We start from the raw sequence: 18,103 nt of genomic DNA, 5'->3' as shown, positions 1-18,103 counted from the left end.
TGTGAATATATTCATGCGTGTGGGGGAGTGTGTGTTGAGTTCATTGTCATAATATAAATATCTAGTTGAGTTATTAAAGGACTAATCTTCTCCTAACTGCCACCAGTTAGACTGTAACAGCCAGTCGATGCAGACAGACAGTAGCATTACACAGTCTGGTTGAAAATAATCCTAGTTATCTGAGCTGCCGTCTGCTATAGTCAGATGGTCCGGGTTAAAAACAGAGGATGAGAGGACAGGAGGAATAGAGTATACATACAGAGCAGACGGGATGGTGCCATTTTGGGATGCACAGCAGGAATTCTGGGATGGCGTCGTTGAGTGACTCAGTGAAACAGATACTTAAAGACATGCACACACACACACGCACATACACATTTAAAGTTAAATAGGTTCTCCAGCTCAAAATGCATATCAGCCAATGAAAAGCAATGATGTACTTGCATGTGACAGAACGCTAAATTGTAGCTGGTGACATCCATGTAATATAGCCTATGCAATATGATTATTAGGCAATAGCAGTGTTTGTGTGCAAGGCTGAAGAAAGAGGTAGCTCGTTCAATTCATTAATAATCTTTGTTTTCAAGCTGTTGGCATCCTTTTTCAGCACTCTATTACACAATGCATGTAAATAAACATTTAAATTAGGGGAATCTCATGTGAGACTCAAACCCACAATCTGCGACAATTAGGACTAGGCACTTCATACAGAGAGCAATTTGATCAGTCAGTCAAAGAATGTGCTGTTAGATACAGTATGTCCATGAACAAGTGTTGGAACATGTCCAACTACTTCAACATTTGATTGGCTGATGCACTTGTGCCATGATATAATCAGGGCCACCTGTCGAAGATGGCATAGGGCTAAAGTGTGCCATGTTATCTGATGGGCCAAGCTACAATTTAGCGTTCTGTCACATGCAAGTACATCCACAATTTGAATCGTTTGATACGCATTTTGAGCTGGAAGAACCCATTTAACTCAACGGTTGCTTATGTTCGCAAGTATGGCCCAAATGTGTGTGGTGGGTGGGGGCGGTAATTTGTAAACAAAGACTCTGCATAATGATCAGTCAGGTCCCCCGTGATACAAGTCAGTATTCGACATCCATCCATGTCTGAGGATATCAGGAGATGGAAACTGGCCACTAGGGGCAACAGTGAGCACGGTTACCTTCAGGTAGGTTTGGGACATTGCAGATTGGTGGAGGCAACCACCTCTGGTGCTAAAGGTTGCATGTTCAATTTCAGTGATAAAAAGTTGGATTTTGAGATAAAAAAAAATTCAAACCTTAACCTTACCTTAACTATTTAATGCCTGCCCTTAAGATTATAAGAGTTAATGCCTAAACTTAGCCCTAACCTTAAAAATTCAGAGTTAATGTCTAAACTTAGCCTTTAAACACTTTGAAATGTAACGTTTGGGAGAAGTTTGAAACATGGATGAACATCTAATTCTGACGTGAGACTGTGAGAGCTAGTTGATAAAGATAGCTACGTCACGTTCGACTGGATTCCAGCCTTGGTCTGTGTGATGTTTTTGTTGCGCTCACACAGAACTACAAGTTAACTCAATAAAATGTTACACCCTGGGTGTGTGACTGGTCTCTACGCGTAGCTCGGAGGTGTAGGGTATCACATGAGCTATAGCAGGGAGAATTCAAATGACTTCATATCCTGTCTTAGTCCTGACCTGACCACACTACAAACCTAAAACGTCCCAGGTCGGACGTCACTGCCCGGCACCGATGGCACAATAACAAGCAACACCAGTGTGTATGCACGTGCACAGTGGATGACTGTTGGTAGTTATTGATAGATGTTGCCTCTTGTTTCATTTCTGTGATAGGACAACAGAAGACACCCTGACCAATCACAATGCTCCCTCATTTCTTCCTCTCTTCTTAAAGGACGACAGCAGAGAGCCTGTCCAGTCACAATGAGGCAGAGCTGCAGAGACGATGTGAGGAGAGAAAGCAGGAGATCGACCACATGCAGGAGTTGCTGGAGACCAAGATACAACTCCTGCAGGAGGTACACACACACACATAATTAAACTGTTCCAACAATGGTTGCCTTATTTGTTGAGATGAAATGAGTTGTTCGATTATTAGATCAGCTTTCAAATATACAGACGGACACCCAGACCTTTTCATGTGTTTCCTCCAGGAGGCCCAGCTAGCGCGAGGTGAGGTTGAGAGGATGGCCTCCCTGACTGGGTCGAGCCCCCAGCCCCTCTTGGAGGATATGGAGGACAGCCAAGAGGAGGAGAACCTCCAGACCCAGTCTCACCACCCCGCATCACACACCTACAGAGACAGGTAAACACAAGTACCTGCTCATTCGAGACACATTTGAACCAGTGACCTAAAAGTTGCAATCCACACCTTCACACTTATTGAGGAAGTCAAACTTTGCCCACCGTGTCTATGGCATGGACCCCTCTGTCCTTCCCCTCCTGTAGGGTGATCGAGGAGCTGACCAGTGCTCTGCGCTGTAAGGAGGCTATGATCACTGAGCTGAGTGGACAGAAGAGTGTTCTGACACTGAGGGTGGGAGAGCTGGAGGGAGAGGTAGAGGACCTCTCCTCCTCCCTGCTGCAGAAAGAGAGCGATGCGGAGGTACGTAGGATCCCTATTATGTGAAAATTGCCTGTGTCGGGGCTGCATTGGGTTATTTTATGTATTGTATGTATTTGACTGATTGAGTTCCTGTAGTGTGTACAGACCTATAATAACAGGTGCATAGCTTAATTCACAGGGTTTCTGGGATACCTCACCCAGTGGTGATTTTTAGCATGTTAATCCTGGGTGGGGCAAAATCAACCAATTTTTTAATATGCATTCCAGCAAAGTCACTACAAAACACTAAACAAAACATGAATTGCACTATACTGGTGACAAACGTTGCCCACAAACTGTTAGGGCCGACATAAAGCAGTCCCGACAGCGGAGCTTTTCCTTTTTTGTTGTTGATCGTTATATTATTATATATATTATCATTTGTATTTGATTAATTTTTTTAGCTAAACCGGTGGGGCTCAAAACAAGTGGGGCAGAATGACTGACGGGTTGACTCTGACCTTTAGTTTTAGTGTCCCCAGTTTATGGAATAACCTTTCATTTTGATTCCCTGGTGCTACTAGGCCTGTTTACAGCTCTGGTGTTACATGAATTCATTGAGGATTGAAGTTGTTTTGAATGATTGTAATGGTCTATTTGTTGAAATTGTATTATTGTAACCTTTTGTTGTTGATCTTGTTTTATTTGGTTCCTTTTTCTTGATTCTGAACATTGATGTACTCAGGGCACCGTTGTGAATGAGACCCTGTTCTCAGTTCCCTGAATAAATAAAAGGACAAAAAAATGATTCATAATCATACAAATAATCACCCATACCCATTCTTCTCCCATACCTCTCCTCCTCTTCGTCATATCTCCCCTGTCCCCACACACGCAAACACGTCTGTCTATTATGTGGAAACACACCTATAGCTAACACAGCGCAACACACACATAAACACCCCTGTCAAAAAGCACATAGCGACATGCCTATTTGTGTGTTCAAGCCTATTTGTGTTCAAGCCTATTTGTGTTCAAGCCTATTTGTGTTCAAGCCTATTTGTGTTCAAGCCTACTTCAGTCCACTAAAGGTTACTAAAGGTATTTACCCAATAAAAATATGACTTATTTTTCTATATCCTTTCAGTTGTCAAAATCGAACATTGTCTTGATTTAGGAGTCAGACACCCATTTGTCATTGTCGATGGAGTTGTCATAAGATGGAGAAGTAAAACGTAATGCTTTAATCTGGTTCAGAATCAGTTCATTTCATTTATATCTACTGTAACCCATGCAGCTGGTTCTGTTCAATCTGTCTGTTGTGTTGTGTGATGTGTTGTGTTGTTGTGGTAGCAGGCAGGGAGGGGTAGTGTTGCTACTCTCTGAATGATCAATTCATTTCATGTATATCTACTGTAACCCATGCAGCTGGTTCTGTTCAATCTGTCTGTTGTGTTGTGTGATGTGTTGTTGTGGTAGCAGGCAGGGAGGGGTAGTGTTGCTACTCTCTGAATGATCAATTCATTTCATTTATATCTACTGTAACCCATGCAGCTGGTTCTGTTCAATCTGTCTGTTGTGTTGTGTGATGTGTTGTGTTGTTGTGGTAGCAGGCAGGGAGGGGTAGTGTTGCTACTCTCTGAATGATCAATTCATTTCATGTATATCTACTGTAACCCATGCAGCTGGTTCTGTTCAATCTGTCTGTTGTGTTGTGTGATGTGTTGTGTTGTTGTGGTAGCAGGCAGGGATAGGTAGTGTTGCTACTCTCTGAATGATCAATTCACCACTACAGCTGTTGTACTTCGTTAGTGAGAGTGAGATATTACCCTCTGTCGGACAGATATCACCATCACTCAAACACAACGCACATACACACACACGCCTAATTTTCTAACCCGGCTGTTTCCCCTACAGTTCTACCAGGAAGAGCTGGGCAGGGAGAGGCTGCGCATTGAGCAGGAGATGCAGGTGAGTGAATCCTGAAGTGAGCACAGAAACACACTTAATATCGCAGCTTTGAGTTCTTTATTAAGTTAAATAAAGAGTGCGCACTTTGAGGTGTTAGGCCTGCACCAGATCCCACTCTGTTGGTGAGAGCAGGCCCTCTACTGGATAACAAATGCATAGCAGACAGACAGGCACACCAATTAAGGTAACATCCACTACAGAATATGTAGTCACCATCTAAAGAAAAGTACATGAAAATCAACTAACCCACTAAAGTATTTGTTTCCTTGCAATTGATTGAATTCATGGAAAGTAAAGTAGCCATTGTTAGATGATAAACACATGCGTTGTGGGTAAAGAGCAGTTGATTGAATTCATGGAAAGTAAAGTAGCCATTGTTAGATGATAACCACATGCGTTGTGGGTAAAGAGCAACTGCTAGACCTGAGTAATAAAGCATTACCAGATCCGTCTGCGTTGATGTCTCTATGGCTGTTAATCCCTGTGTATTGTGTTGGGAGCTGTCGGCCCGAAGGGAGGGGGACCTGGGTTATTTCAGTCTGTGATAAACAAATGATGTGAAGATGTATTTATGAACAGACAACACACATTCTCCAGTCTCATCAGTCATGTTCTGAGAGGAGGGGCTCTCAAATTACACAGATAGCAGCATAACAGGCTTATGAGTGTGTGTTGACTGGAGTTGGAGCTAGGTGATAGAAATGAAATAGGTATTGTGTGGTACTGTGTGTCAAGTGAAAAGAAATCTAACGTTATTTCAAGTGTAAAGAAGTGTCACAACACCTCACAGGCCTACAATTGAAATATAGCTGCAGTACAGTGTAGTGTATCCATACTGTATACCTGTCAGTTTGAGCAAGATAGTTTGGTTGATCGTTGTCACTTGTTAGTTTTGGTAATCAACAGTTATCTCTTCTGAGCCATTATCACTTATTAGTCATTATCTATTGCTAGTCATTACAATTCATTAGTATGATATGATCATGTGTATTTCTCTCATTTTGACTCCTAAGGCTCTTGGCTCTATTCATCTGGCGACAGCTTTGAATCTTACACATATTTGTTGTAGTGGGACTTTCTCAATAGAAGCAGTCAAAGCCCCAACGTTCCTCTAAAGGCATTTTACCTTGTAAATCAGCTTGGCTCTGGGATGCAAATGTGCCTGCCAGGACCGATATCAGCTCAGATTTCACACAGTGACGCTGTCCCACTGCCCAGGGCCACCACCGCTGGCTGGCTGTCACTTAGGCTGAATGGATCATTGTTGCATTTAAAGGGCCAATCGATGTCAGGAGGAGGGGTCTTTGCAAGTGGAAAACGAATGAATGAGAGGAACAGGCATAGGCAATGGCATACATTGAACTTTGTATTTATTTGCCACATTAATGACAGCAAATGACCTAAACACCATTATATTCTGGCCTGTAGTTCAGCCTTATAGTGAGGTAGAATTTGTTTTCACCTGTCTGTCAACGTGTTCTATATATGAACTCAATCGTCTGTACACAACTGTATACAAGACAGAAAGGTGTCTGTGTGCACTTGTAAGCTTCTGAATCAATAATTTATATATACACTAGATGACTGACTGGGGGTGCTGTTTTGAAGCCACAGAACCTCCATCTTGGCACTCCCCCACTGTAAAAATCCATGTACTTTGAGTGAGTGTGCGTGCAAGCATGTGTGTTTGTGTGCATTTAAGTGGCTTGTGTTTCAGCAAGGTTGTCAATAGGTCATGTTGGCCTTCTGGTGCTAACAATGACACACACGCAGATATCAAGTTGTGTTGTCTAAGACAGACACTAACACCTAGCTTCTAATTGGTTCCCCAGACACCACGGCTAATGAGGTCAATCAAAATGTCAGGAGAGAGAAATGTGGTGAAATAAATGTACTGTGATGGGCTGTAGGGAAAGGACAGAGGCAGCTGATGCTATTTATGCTAGGACACAAAATAAAATAAATGAACTCATTTGATGTTGTTCTCAAGAAGAGGAGAGAAAAGTGCTGTTTTTTTTGGTTTGTGATTTGTTATTTCCAGCTCTCTCTAGCTTGATTGCGGTCTATGCTTAAAGAGGAGTTTGGACCAACTCTGATTTAGCAGTGGACTCTACCGAAGAAGATTCTTCGTACTTAAGCAGTCCTCATTTTAAATCTCAAATCCTCAACAAGCTTAATCAAGGACCCCCAACCACTCTCAAACTATAATTTAAAGCCACTCATAATTAGGCACTGGTGAGGAGCTGAACCAGGACATAAGGTCAGCTCTGCCCTTAGGGAAAATGGCTGCCTCTTCATGCACTATCGTATAGCAAAGCACTGAAGCCTACATGGGTTTGAAAATGAAGCATAGTAAGTATGAGCACAATCCCAGGTTGTTGTTGTTGTGATTCATATCTTACTCTTGGCTTTATATAACACAGGTGTCCCTTTGTGGATAACACAATTCATTTTTCCAAGGGAGACCTGGGCCTAATAGTCATCTCTAGCCATGTAAAATTCTGATTTGAGGCGACACGTTATTTTGTCGACCAAAGCTGATAAGTGAAGTCACAGTGTGAGTGCATGACTGTCTGTCTGTACACCATCAGGGATACACTGTCACTGCAGATTCCATTGAGCTTAAAGCATAATGTAGTTTTGTGCAGCTAATTTATTCACACAGCCAAACCATATTTGAAATGTTGCGTTCTCATGGTGTAGCCAATGGGATTTTTTGATGTCAATGGTTTGCCCTTGTCAGTGAGTGAGTTTATATGATTGATATGCGGCAGCATCCCTCATGTTGCCAAAAATGCAATCATTCATTTCAATCAAAACATCAAAACCGGTTTACCTTCATTTCAACATATCACTCACTCTACATCCCTTCATTCACAGCACCTGCTACAATAGCGGTCAGCCGTCCACCGGGGCTTGTGCACACTGCACCACAAATGCCTCTCTCTTTGTTCTCTCCTTGTAGCATTTGTAGTCGTAGTAACCTGTTTTATGGCCCCCTTGTCCTACTGTGTCATGGTTTTTCGCTCTCTGCTTTACAGCATGGTTCCTCTCTGCCTTATGGCTAGTTGTGATGGATAGCTTAATGTAGTCATCTGTATATTAGATGCCTGTTTGAAGGCATTGGAGCCTGGTCCTCCTGGGATATACAGTTCTAGAATATAATACAATACAATATCCAATCATTTTTCTTCACCACGTGTCTTGATGGCCATGTGCTATAACTAGGGTCCAGATTTGTCCCTGGTCAGGGTATGTGGTCAGTCAGGCAAGAATGACTAGAATAGAAGCACTTTATTGCAGCACTTAGCAGCATCCGGAGCTGTGAGAGCCGTGGCCAGGCCATCTGTTCTGATCTGTTGTGTAACTAACACTGCTAGCCACCCACTACGGTTATATCCCACTCATACAATTATGTAATACATGACAGATCTGGACTTTATGGTTTTCTTCCCATAATCATTATTAATGATCGAGCTAGAGTGACCACCTTCACTATTATGGAAGCATTTTCCTGATATGTTTTGACAATAGGAAAATCTATGTAAAATGTCTCCCCTCTGCTTTGAAATGCATTAATGGCCTTTACTTGTAAGTCTATTTAGGAAATCTTATTTGCATATAGAAGAGGCTAGAAACACAAGGATGGAAAGGTTATGGAGCCTGCTCTACCCGTTCACTGAAAATTATACTGAAGTCCAACTCTCTGGCTGGCTGACTGTGTGTGCCATTATCTTTTTTTTCCTGTGTATATTTTACCCCGTTTTCCCAATTTCAATCTTGTCTCATCGCTGCAACTCCCCAACGGGCTCGGGAGAGGCGAAGGTCGAGTCATGCATCCTCCGAAACATGACCCGCCAAACAGCGCTCCGAGTGGGGCAGCGGTATAAGGCACTTCATTGCAGTGTTGTGACGTCACTAGAGCCTGGGGTTTGAGCCCAATAGCGGCTGTGACCGGGAGTCCCATAGGGCGGCGCCGTCCGGGTTTGGCTGAGGGGGCTTTACTGAGCTCATCGTACTCTAGCGACTCCTTGTGGTGGGCCTGCAGGCTGACTTCGGTCATCAGTTGAACAGTGTTTCCTCCAACACATTGGTGCAGCTGGTTTCCGGGTTAAATGAGCGGTTGTTAAAAAGCTTGATTTGGTGAGTCATGTTTTGGAGGACACATGACTTGACCTTCGCGTCTCCCGAGCCCTTTGGGGAGTTGCAGTGATGAGACAGGATCGTAATCACGAAATTGGGAGAAAAAGGGGGTACAAATTAAATAGTTTATTTTTTAATAAGAAATTGATATTGCCCCCATAAAAGCCCAATTATATATATATTTTTTTTTAACCTTTATTTAACTAGGCAAGTCAGTTAAGAACAAATTCATATTTACAATGATGGCCTTACGACACTGGGCCAATTGTGCACCGCACTATGGGACTCCCAATCACAACCAGATGTGATTCAGCCTGGATTCGAACCAGGGACTGTAGTGACGCCTTTTACACTGAGATGCAGTACCTTAGACCACTGCGTCACTCGAGAGCCCTAATCTGGTGGTTATTATGACCAAATTTAGAGAAAAGAATGTTATTATTTTTTATTATTATATAAAATATATGTACTGCTTTACATGGTGTAAGAGTTTACGCAAACACTAATGTCACTTATATGCTACTAAATGGTAGTAGGCATTTCACCTGCTCACTAAAGCGAATACAAAGTTTAGTGTAGACTGGACCAAAATAACTAATGGCACCCCGGGGGACATTTTGTAGATTATCAAAATATTTTATTCAACATTGACAAAATTGACCGAATTGTAGCTTTAAATGAACTTCTTATTATATGACAGTAGAACCGGTATTATCATGTCATATAGGACTACTTTTTAATATCTTGATATAGACGATCAGATATTTTAGCACCCCTAATGCGTGAAATGGTGCGCTCCGCCGCTGCAGCCGTTCTTGCCAGTGCTACAACGTTGCCACATCATTATCTGCCAAAAGGATCTACTATACCGCTGGGCTGAAGCGCGCCATCTTCACCGTTGATATAATACATCATGAATGATTGTCAAGGGATTGCGGAGGACCTGATTGCCGCTACCGAAATAATTGTTTTGGTGTGTCACTTCTCTGCAGTGACGGTGTTTGGTTAAAGGGATACGGTGGTAGTCTACCGGTGATGATCAACCTGACAGCGGGAGCCTCCCATGACAGCCAAACCAAGTGATGCAGCGGAACGTACGCGTGTTTTTCTTGTGTCGGGAAACGCGAAATGAAACAACCGGGAGCGAAAGGAGGAAAGGCTCGTGTGTATTTAGGGAATATAACACTAGAATGACTTTATATTTCCCTTTCGGATTTAAGTCATTGCATCAGAATTTCCATTACGGAATGCAACAGAATCGGTGACCAAGGATACTGGACGACTTGCTGTCTGCCATCTGCTGCTCTAAGAAGCAATATGCTATTAGAATCCATCCAACGTCTTTATACTCCTATGGAAACAGCAACTCTGGCAGAATGTGAAGAGGGGAAAAAGGCATTCTATCTAGAGGATTGGATTTTGTGAGCATCTCTTGCTTGCTGCTGTCTGCTTTTCCTTTGCAGGCTACCAGTAACAATATTTGAGTTTCTCCAATGACTCTCTATCTGTTGTTTATATTGAATTTTAGTGGTATATATTTGTCTGAAACCACGTGGTTGCTATTTGTTTTGCATCTCTTCTGAAGAGAGAGAAGCAGATAAGAGGACTGTTACATACAATATGCCAACATTTACATCTTAATAAATGATTTAATACACAGATGTTGATGGATGAGCAGTCATACTGGAGCTAATAACAGCATCGCATCATCTCATTCAACTCCATCAATCAAATGTTATTTATTATTTATACAACACTTAACGGCAACCGGGACCTCAACCCCACCAAGGAGCGTCCGAGGTGACGTCAGTGGAAGAACTCTGGGGATATGGGAGCGCCATTCATTCTTCTTCAGGAAAATGGAAGTTTAATACAAAGGTTTATCATACAAAATAAAGGTGTTTTCGGCATTAGACTAAAGTCTTCACACAAAACACCAAGCTCAGGTGAATGACCTCCGTCTTGACTGTGTGCGTGTGGAATGCTGGACATCAGAATGAAGGAGGCGTGTCGTATCTGCGCGAGGGAGCTCTGCGGTAACCAACGGCGATGGATCTTCCACCCCGCCTCCAAACTCAACCTGCAGGTGCTCCTGTCCCACGCCCTGGGGCGAGAGCTGATCCGCGACGGCCGCGGCGAGTTCGCCTGCTCCAAGTGTGCCTTCATACTGGAGCGCATGTATAGGTTTGACACGGTGATTGCCCGGGTGGAGGCCCTGTCCATTGAACGGCTGCAGAGGCTGCTCCAGGAGAAACACCGGCTACGGGGCCTCATCGGTGGCCTCTACCTGAAGACCAACAGGGAGGATGGAGGCGGTTCTGCAGGGGCCGTTACTGGGCCTGGGGATACGGGAGGAGGGGGAGGAAGGGTACAGGGGGATGGTATGGTGGACATGTCCGGTCTGACCCATGCTAAGTACTGTGCTCTGCTCCAGGAGGACTTGGTGTACTCTCTGTATGAGTCCTGGGCTGAGGAGGGGTTAGAGTTCGGGGGTCATAATCATCATCATCATAGGCATCCCCCACAATGCGCAGGGCCTGCGCCAGAGGTGACGGCTGTGGGGTCACAGCGCTGTGGGACTGTCACGCCTTCACCCAGGAAGTGCCGAGGGTGCACGGCGTGGCGAGTGGCGGACTCAGACTACGAGGCTGTGTGTAAAGTACCCAGGAAGTTGGCACGGAGTATTTCCTGTGACCCATCGACGAGGTATTCGGTCAGCATGATTGGAGGAGGACGTGCAAGTGGAGGAGGAAGAGGAGGGGATAAAGATCCAGAGGGGACCCCCTCCTCGCTCACACTGATCCCTGGGTCCAACCCTACGCCCCGGGCTTCGGACAGCGACCCTACCCTGGTGGGCCGAGCCAGCTCCAGCCCCTCTGTAGACTCCCTGGACATAACCGGAGAATCTACCCAGCTGTCTGCAATCCAAGATGGGCACGAGGGGCTAGAGTATCCCCAGGACCCCCTGGATGATCGGTTCTCCGACTCCCTCTCCGAGGAGCACCACCTGGTGACTCCACTGAGGTCAGCCTCCCGCCTCTCACTGGCCCTCTGCCTGGTCCAGAACTGTGTGTACCGGCCAGTCCAGAGCCCCAAGGGAAGCAGACTGCCTGTACTCAACAGACAGAGCCCCAGCAGGCGAGGCTCCAGACTGAGCTTCCATGAGCCGGCCTTGGGGTTGCTGTATGGAGGTCTGAATGGAGACGGGGAGATTCATGTCCATGTGCCCGACCTGGAGGCCCCTCTGATCAGGCTGGATGGAGGGATAGATGGGGGTCTGGACCTGGCTGAGATGGAGGAGCTGTGGGAGGATCTGTATCATGAGTGTCCTCCCCCACGCCCCCACCAGGTATAACACTGCAGCTCCTCAGTCAGCTCTGGCCATTGGTTCACCTCTGGTCTGTAGTTCCCACTTTTTAGCTACTGGAACAGTAACTGAAATCCAAGGAGTTTTTTATTTATTTCAATAGGATACCTTATTTTACTACAAACCTTTTTGTAGCTTATTTTAATCATCTACAGAGATACACATCTCAGAATATGGAGACTATTCCAGAAGGTTAGTTATCTGTGAATTCAGCAGACAGTGTAGTGCTCCCAACCGTGAGAACATTCTGTGATCTCACCACACTCCAGGCTAATTAACTGGATAATCCAGCTGTCCATCTACATCACTTTAACCTCTCCTTACCCCCCCCCCCCCTCTCCCTCCAGATAGGATGCACAGAGGATGTGCGCTCCGTAGCACTTGAATCAATGTGTGTATGTGTGCGGGTGCATCTGTGTCTGTGAGATCATTGTGTGACTCAGATGTCTACATGCCTAAAATGCACATCATTACAATCCTTCAGATGTGTGTTTTGTTTGTGTGTCTGTGTGTTAAAAGCAGTGAGGGATTCTCATGTAGAGCCCTCAGGCCAGTCAGTCATACTAATGAGTGAGTGTGCGCTCAGAGAGTGGAGCTGTCATGGTTGGCCAACCACAGAGGCACATTAACAAACCTAGAATGATATTGCCATCTTCACAGAACAGAGGTACTTCATTTGAGCCAGTTTGCTACAGCAGGAAAAGAATCCTGCAGCAACAGGAAATGTGAATTATTATAATTTATGGAAACCTTTGTAGAGGTGAATACATTTTTCGAAAGGGAAAATCAAGTCTGAAATCTTCCAAACTGGAAATGACTAACTTCAGAAGCCTTTATAAACCTTGAATACAATACATGTTTTAAATTTGTCACAACAGTGTGATCAAATTAAGATCCTACATCTGTAGAACCTGAGGTACTGTGTATGATCTATCTACAGTATACCAAACATTAGGAACGCCTTCCTAATATTGAGTTGCGCAATCCTCCTTTAACCTGTCTCCTCCCCTTCATCTAAACTGATTTGAAGTGGCTTTAACAAGTGACATCAATAAGGGATCATAACTTTCACCTGGATGTCGTACTGTTTTCTATACTCAGTGTATATCCTCAAATAATTTCTTGCTTGCAAATAGCAGGTATTTGCCTTGGGGCTGCTACAGAAATGGTGAGAACTGTGTTGATAAATCCAGGTTCTCTTTCCATAATCAAGTTTCGTCTGCTGAGTGGTGAGAACTGTGTTGACAAATCCAGGTTCTCTTTCCATAATCAAGTTTCATCTGCTGAGTGGTGAGAACTGTGTTGACAAATCCATGTTCTCTTTCCATAATCAAGTCTCGGACTCTTAAAGCTGTATCTCTCTACTTAAAGCTCAATGTATTGCTGCAAACAAAGAGTAGGCCGTCTCATGTCATGCTGCCTTGCAGTCTAACCAAGGTCGATGAAATGAAGAGCAAACATGGTGTACAGAAGATATGTAAGCGTCCTTTGGAATAAAATGAAGGTTCATTGGGTGCTTTGGTACAGTAGCTCTATGTAGCTCTCAAATTCCAATCATATTGACTCTAGCTCCTCTGTGAGCCTCAGTAGATAATAGACTGTGACAGAGATGCAGGCAGTGCCTGTGTCTGATTTAGGAGCATTCCTTAATGTGAATGGGATTTCAGGCCTCAGCCAGCCCCAGCCCTGTTCACTAAACTAGGTTAGCGCATGTGGGGACATGGAGTGGCACCACTATTGGCCTATTTTCACAGCAGCAATACGCCTCGGGGGCAGCAAACCCTGATAGTACCGTGCAATGTCAGACCAGGCTAGTGGATGTCATTATATTACAGCATTCACCATAGGCATATAATTACTAGAATTTACTTTCTAATTCAAAGTCAGTCTATTTCTATGGCATGTGCAGTATCTCTCCCTGCTACTCAAATGGCCTGGACTATGGCCATGTGGTATGTTTTTGGCTTGGACCTGTAGGTATCTATAGTCTGTACTGTAGCTCTTTGGACCTCTACTGTATGTATTACAGTATAAGAAGATCAATCCACATACCACCACATACATCTAGCCTGTGTTCCCATTCTAACAGGGATTTAACAGATTTATATTACGTACATGTGTGTGTGTGTTATAAATATAAATATAGGATGTGAGTGCTGTAAGGGAGATGGTGACACACTGGTTACGTAAGTTACGTTAGGGGCACCGCAGAGCACTTAACATACACAGGGAGAGAATATCCGCAGGATGGATCTGCTTTTAGCAGCATAGAAACATGGGTGAACAGAGCATTTGCTTTGGAAAGTACAGTCACCAACAGCCCAGCTCAGTGCATTGTCCCTTTTCCTTATACAGATGTGGCTAGAGCGGTTGGATATCAATACTGTGCCAAACTATTGTCTCTATCTCTCCCATAGTATTCATTTGTGAGCGAAGCGGGATTCGGTAAACGTGGACTGCAATGTGTGTGTGTTAACCCCTGTCTTTGTGTGTGTGTTCCAGACTCTGATCGAGGAGCAGCAGAGCCAGTTGAACCAGTATGAGTGTGCTGCAGGTCAGTGTGTCAGTGAGCTGCAGAAGGCCCAGCAGCAGGTCCAGTCCCTGCAGGCCAAGAGCCAGGAGAGCGAAGCCAACAACGCGGTACGGCTACAGAGAGACATTACCCATCTATACATGAAACGCATACCATACACACAAACACACACACACACTTTCTTGTCCCTTTGTCTCTCTCTCTCTCTCTCTACTTACTCATCCTCTCTCTCTCTCCCTTTCTCTCTCTCTGTTTCCCTCCTCCCTCCCGCTCCAGAAGTTGCAGGAGAAGCTCATTGAGATGGAGTGTGAACTGCGTTCCATCCGCCAGGGAGCTCAGAGCCAGGAGCGCACCATCCAATGCCTGACCGATTCTGTCAGTACCAAGGATAACGAGGTATGTGTGGTCTACACTGAGGCGACATTGCGGGACCATAAATGTTCTGAGACGCAGCCAGGGGATTACATTTGAGTACACACTCAGTAGTGATTTGCAGAATATTCCCTATGTCATCTTCAGGCCGTGGAGCTGTACCAGCTAATTGAGGGGCAGAACGCCACACTGTGTAAGCTGAGAGAGATGGCCCACCGCAACCAGATCACACACACTGAGGTGAGACCTCACACACCCCAGACAGGTCCAGACAAGCACTCAGCAGCATACCAGTTAATAAAAGGCTGTAATAACCCAACAGACAGACAGACAGACAGACAGACAGACAGACAGACAGACAGACAGACAGACAGACCAGACCAGACCAGACCAGACCAGACCAGACCAGACCAGACCAGACCAGACCAGACCAGACCAGACCAGACCAGACAAGACAAGTGATTGATTGATTGATTGATTGATTGATTGATTGATTGATTGATTGGACGGACGGACGGACGGACGGAGACGCCCTTTCTTCATGACCAGTCTAACCCCAATGGATTTGATTGTTTGGTCCTCTCTCCCAGGATCCAGAGGGGGGCAGTGAGGGTGCGAGTTTATCCCAGCTTAAGGGTGAGTTGGTGGGGTTACAGAGCTCTCTGTTCACCCTGGGTCTGGAGCTGGAAGCCAGTCAGAGAGCCCAGAGACAGAGCCAGAGACAGGCTGAGGACCTGAGCAGAGCTAAAGACAGACTCCACTCTGACCTAAAGGAGGCACTGCAGCACAGGGAGGTCACCGACAAACACAACCAGGTGCGTGTGTGTGTGCTCTGTGTGTGGATGTGTTGGTGTGGACCCCTGTAGTAATGATGTAGGTGGTGTGTGTAACCTATCCTCTGTCCCACTGTAGGACTTGCGCAGTGCCCTTGCTCAGTCTGGCTTTGAGCTGCGGACTAAAGAGGCTCAGCTGGAGGAGAGTAAGGCGGAGAGACGCACAGAAGTTCAGGAGAGAGACAAGAACATCACCCAGCTCAAACACTCCCTTCAGGACAAGGAGAGGCAGCTACAGGTGAGAGACATAACCCCCCCCCCCCCCCCCCCTCCCCCCACACATGAACACACACACACATACACACTGACCCTATCTCCCTCACCCTTTGTAGGAGTACTCTGAACTCCTGGAATCAGCAGACAGCTCCAAACCCAGAGATGCTCTGCTGGACAAACTGAGAGAACGCATCAGAGACAGGGACAGAGCATTGGAGGTAAGGACACTTACTCTTACTGGATGGATGGATGGATGGAAGGATGGATGGATGAAAGGATGGATGGATGGATGAAAGGATGGATGGATGGATGGATGGATGGAAGGAAGGAAGGAAGGAAGGAAGGAAGGAAGGAAGGAAGGAAGGAAGGAAGGAAGGAAGGAAGGAAGGAAGGAAGGAAGGATGGATGGATGGATGGATGGATGGATAGAAGGATGGATGGATGGATGAAAGGATGAAAGGATGGATGGATGAAAGGATGAAAGGATGGATGAAAGGATGGATGGATGAATGGAAGGATGGATGAAAGGATGAAAGGATGGAAGGATGGATGGATGGAAGGATGGAAGGATGGATGGATGGATAGATAGACACTAATAATAATGATTGATGTTCTCTTTCTCTGTCCAGCGGTCTATAGATGAGAAGTTCAGTGGTCTGGAAGAGAGGGAGGAGCAGGTGAGGAAACTACAGCTGGCCCTTCGAGAGAAGGAGCGAGACCTGGAGAGACTGCGCTGTATACTGTCCAACAACGAGGAGACCATCACGGTACAAACGCACGCACTAAAGGACGATACCTCGAGCAACCACGAGGATACACCCACTCTCACACACGGTACATCTATATACATTGACATGTTTAGACTGTGTGTTTGTATAGAGTCTGGATGCGTTGGTGCGGGGTAAGGAGCTGGACGTGGAGCAGACAGCAGAAGCCCACAGGAACCTGCAGTGGCTCCAGCAGCAGAGTGAGGAGAGAGAGAAGTGCACTCTGAGAGAGAGAGACACGCTCATCAGCCAGCTACAGACTGCCCTGCAGACACGCAGCCAGGAGACACAGGTAAACACACAGAAACACACACACGCACAAACACATACGCAAAACATGCGCGCGCTAAACGAGGTCAACAGCTCAGATAGGTCACACTAGTGAGGACTGGCTGTGCCACCAGTTTGCATTCTGTTTGTTCTTGTAACCAGTAGTTTCTCTCCAGTGTTGAAGTTTTTCATTGTTGGCTGATATTAATGACTTGCAGTGCTTTAACAACCTCAAACTAGTCCAATGAGGAAAAACCTGCTCTTATATCTGACCCCTCCAAAAACGACAGATATACTGACGTGTGTGTGTGTGTGTGTTTGTTTTGTTTTCTCCTATGTGTGTGTAGGACCTCACGGCAGCCCTCCTGGCTAAGGTCCAGGCAGGCCCCAGTGGGGTGGTGGAGGAGCTGAAGGCTCGCCTCGCGCTGAAGGAGAAACTGTTTCAGGAACTGTTGTCAGACCGCAGCCGCCAGAGCCACGAACACCAAGCACAGGTCCAGGATCTGCTCAGCACCATCAGCACTAAGGACCTGTACATACAGGTACCACACACACACACACACACACACACACGCACACACACCCCTGATCTAGGACCTATCTCTGAGAATATGAATGATGAGCTTATGTCAGCTGTACAGTGTACTCAGCCCAACATCACTAAGAAAAATCCAATAGTCTATTATAGAAATGGAAACATTTGTGATAGACTGGATGTAACATATACATTGACAGTCGATTTCAGAATCTCTCTTTTCTCCCTCCGACCTCCTCTCTCAGGACTGCTCTGATAGGCTCTCTCAAGTGATTGGCGAGCGGACGGGCCAGCTTCAGGAGCTGCGCAGGCAGCTGTCGTCACAGGAACGGGAGATGGGTGAGCTCCGGAAGGAGAGAATGGGAGAGGCAGAGCGACTGCAGAACCTGCTGAAGGAGAAAGAGGCTTTTATCCAGGTGAATTCTGGGACACTGGTTGACCACACACACACACACACACACACACACACACACACACACACACACACACACACACACACACACACACACACACTAACTGTCCTACTCCTCCCCAC

General features: G+C 45.6%; 1 protein-coding gene across 11 annotated transcripts in view; it reads left to right on the top strand.

Moving 5' to 3' along the window:
* The window catches only part of LOC110509196 (myomegalin), a 148,961-nt gene that overhangs the window by 104,710 nt on the left and 26,148 nt on the right, over positions 1-18,103 (top strand). For 7 of the 11 annotated variants that reach the window (XM_090225940.1, XM_090225944.1, XM_090225945.1 and 4 more), the window contains exons 1-11: positions 9,484-12,024; positions 14,545-14,682; positions 14,852-14,971; positions 15,095-15,187; positions 15,538-15,762; positions 15,860-16,018; positions 16,113-16,214; positions 16,626-16,763; positions 16,876-17,055; positions 17,381-17,575; positions 17,814-17,984. In XM_090225940.1, the coding sequence (XP_090082066.1) occupies positions 10,657-12,024; positions 14,545-14,682; positions 14,852-14,971; positions 15,095-15,187; positions 15,538-15,762; positions 15,860-16,018; positions 16,113-16,214; positions 16,626-16,763; positions 16,876-17,055; positions 17,381-17,575; positions 17,814-17,984 (2,889 nt within the window). In that variant the 5' untranslated portion in view covers positions 9,484-10,656. Of the gene's footprint in view, positions 1-1,910; positions 2,035-2,169; positions 2,322-2,464; positions 2,622-4,478; positions 4,533-9,483; positions 12,025-14,544; positions 14,683-14,851; positions 14,972-15,094; positions 15,188-15,537; positions 15,763-15,859; positions 16,019-16,112; positions 16,215-16,625; positions 16,764-16,875; positions 17,056-17,380; positions 17,576-17,813; positions 17,985-18,103 lie in introns of those variants that run through there. The other 4 variants (XM_090225948.1, XM_090225947.1, XM_090225946.1 and 1 more) reach the window with 1 other exon arrangement.

Source organism: Oncorhynchus mykiss, chromosome 28 (genome assembly GCF_057628025.1).
Source record: "Oncorhynchus mykiss isolate SJ-2025 chromosome 28, ASM5762802v1, whole genome shotgun sequence".
Taxonomy (NCBI): Eukaryota; Metazoa; Chordata; class Actinopteri; order Salmoniformes; family Salmonidae; genus Oncorhynchus; species Oncorhynchus mykiss.
This window is presented reverse-complemented; position numbering and strand designations above follow the sequence as displayed.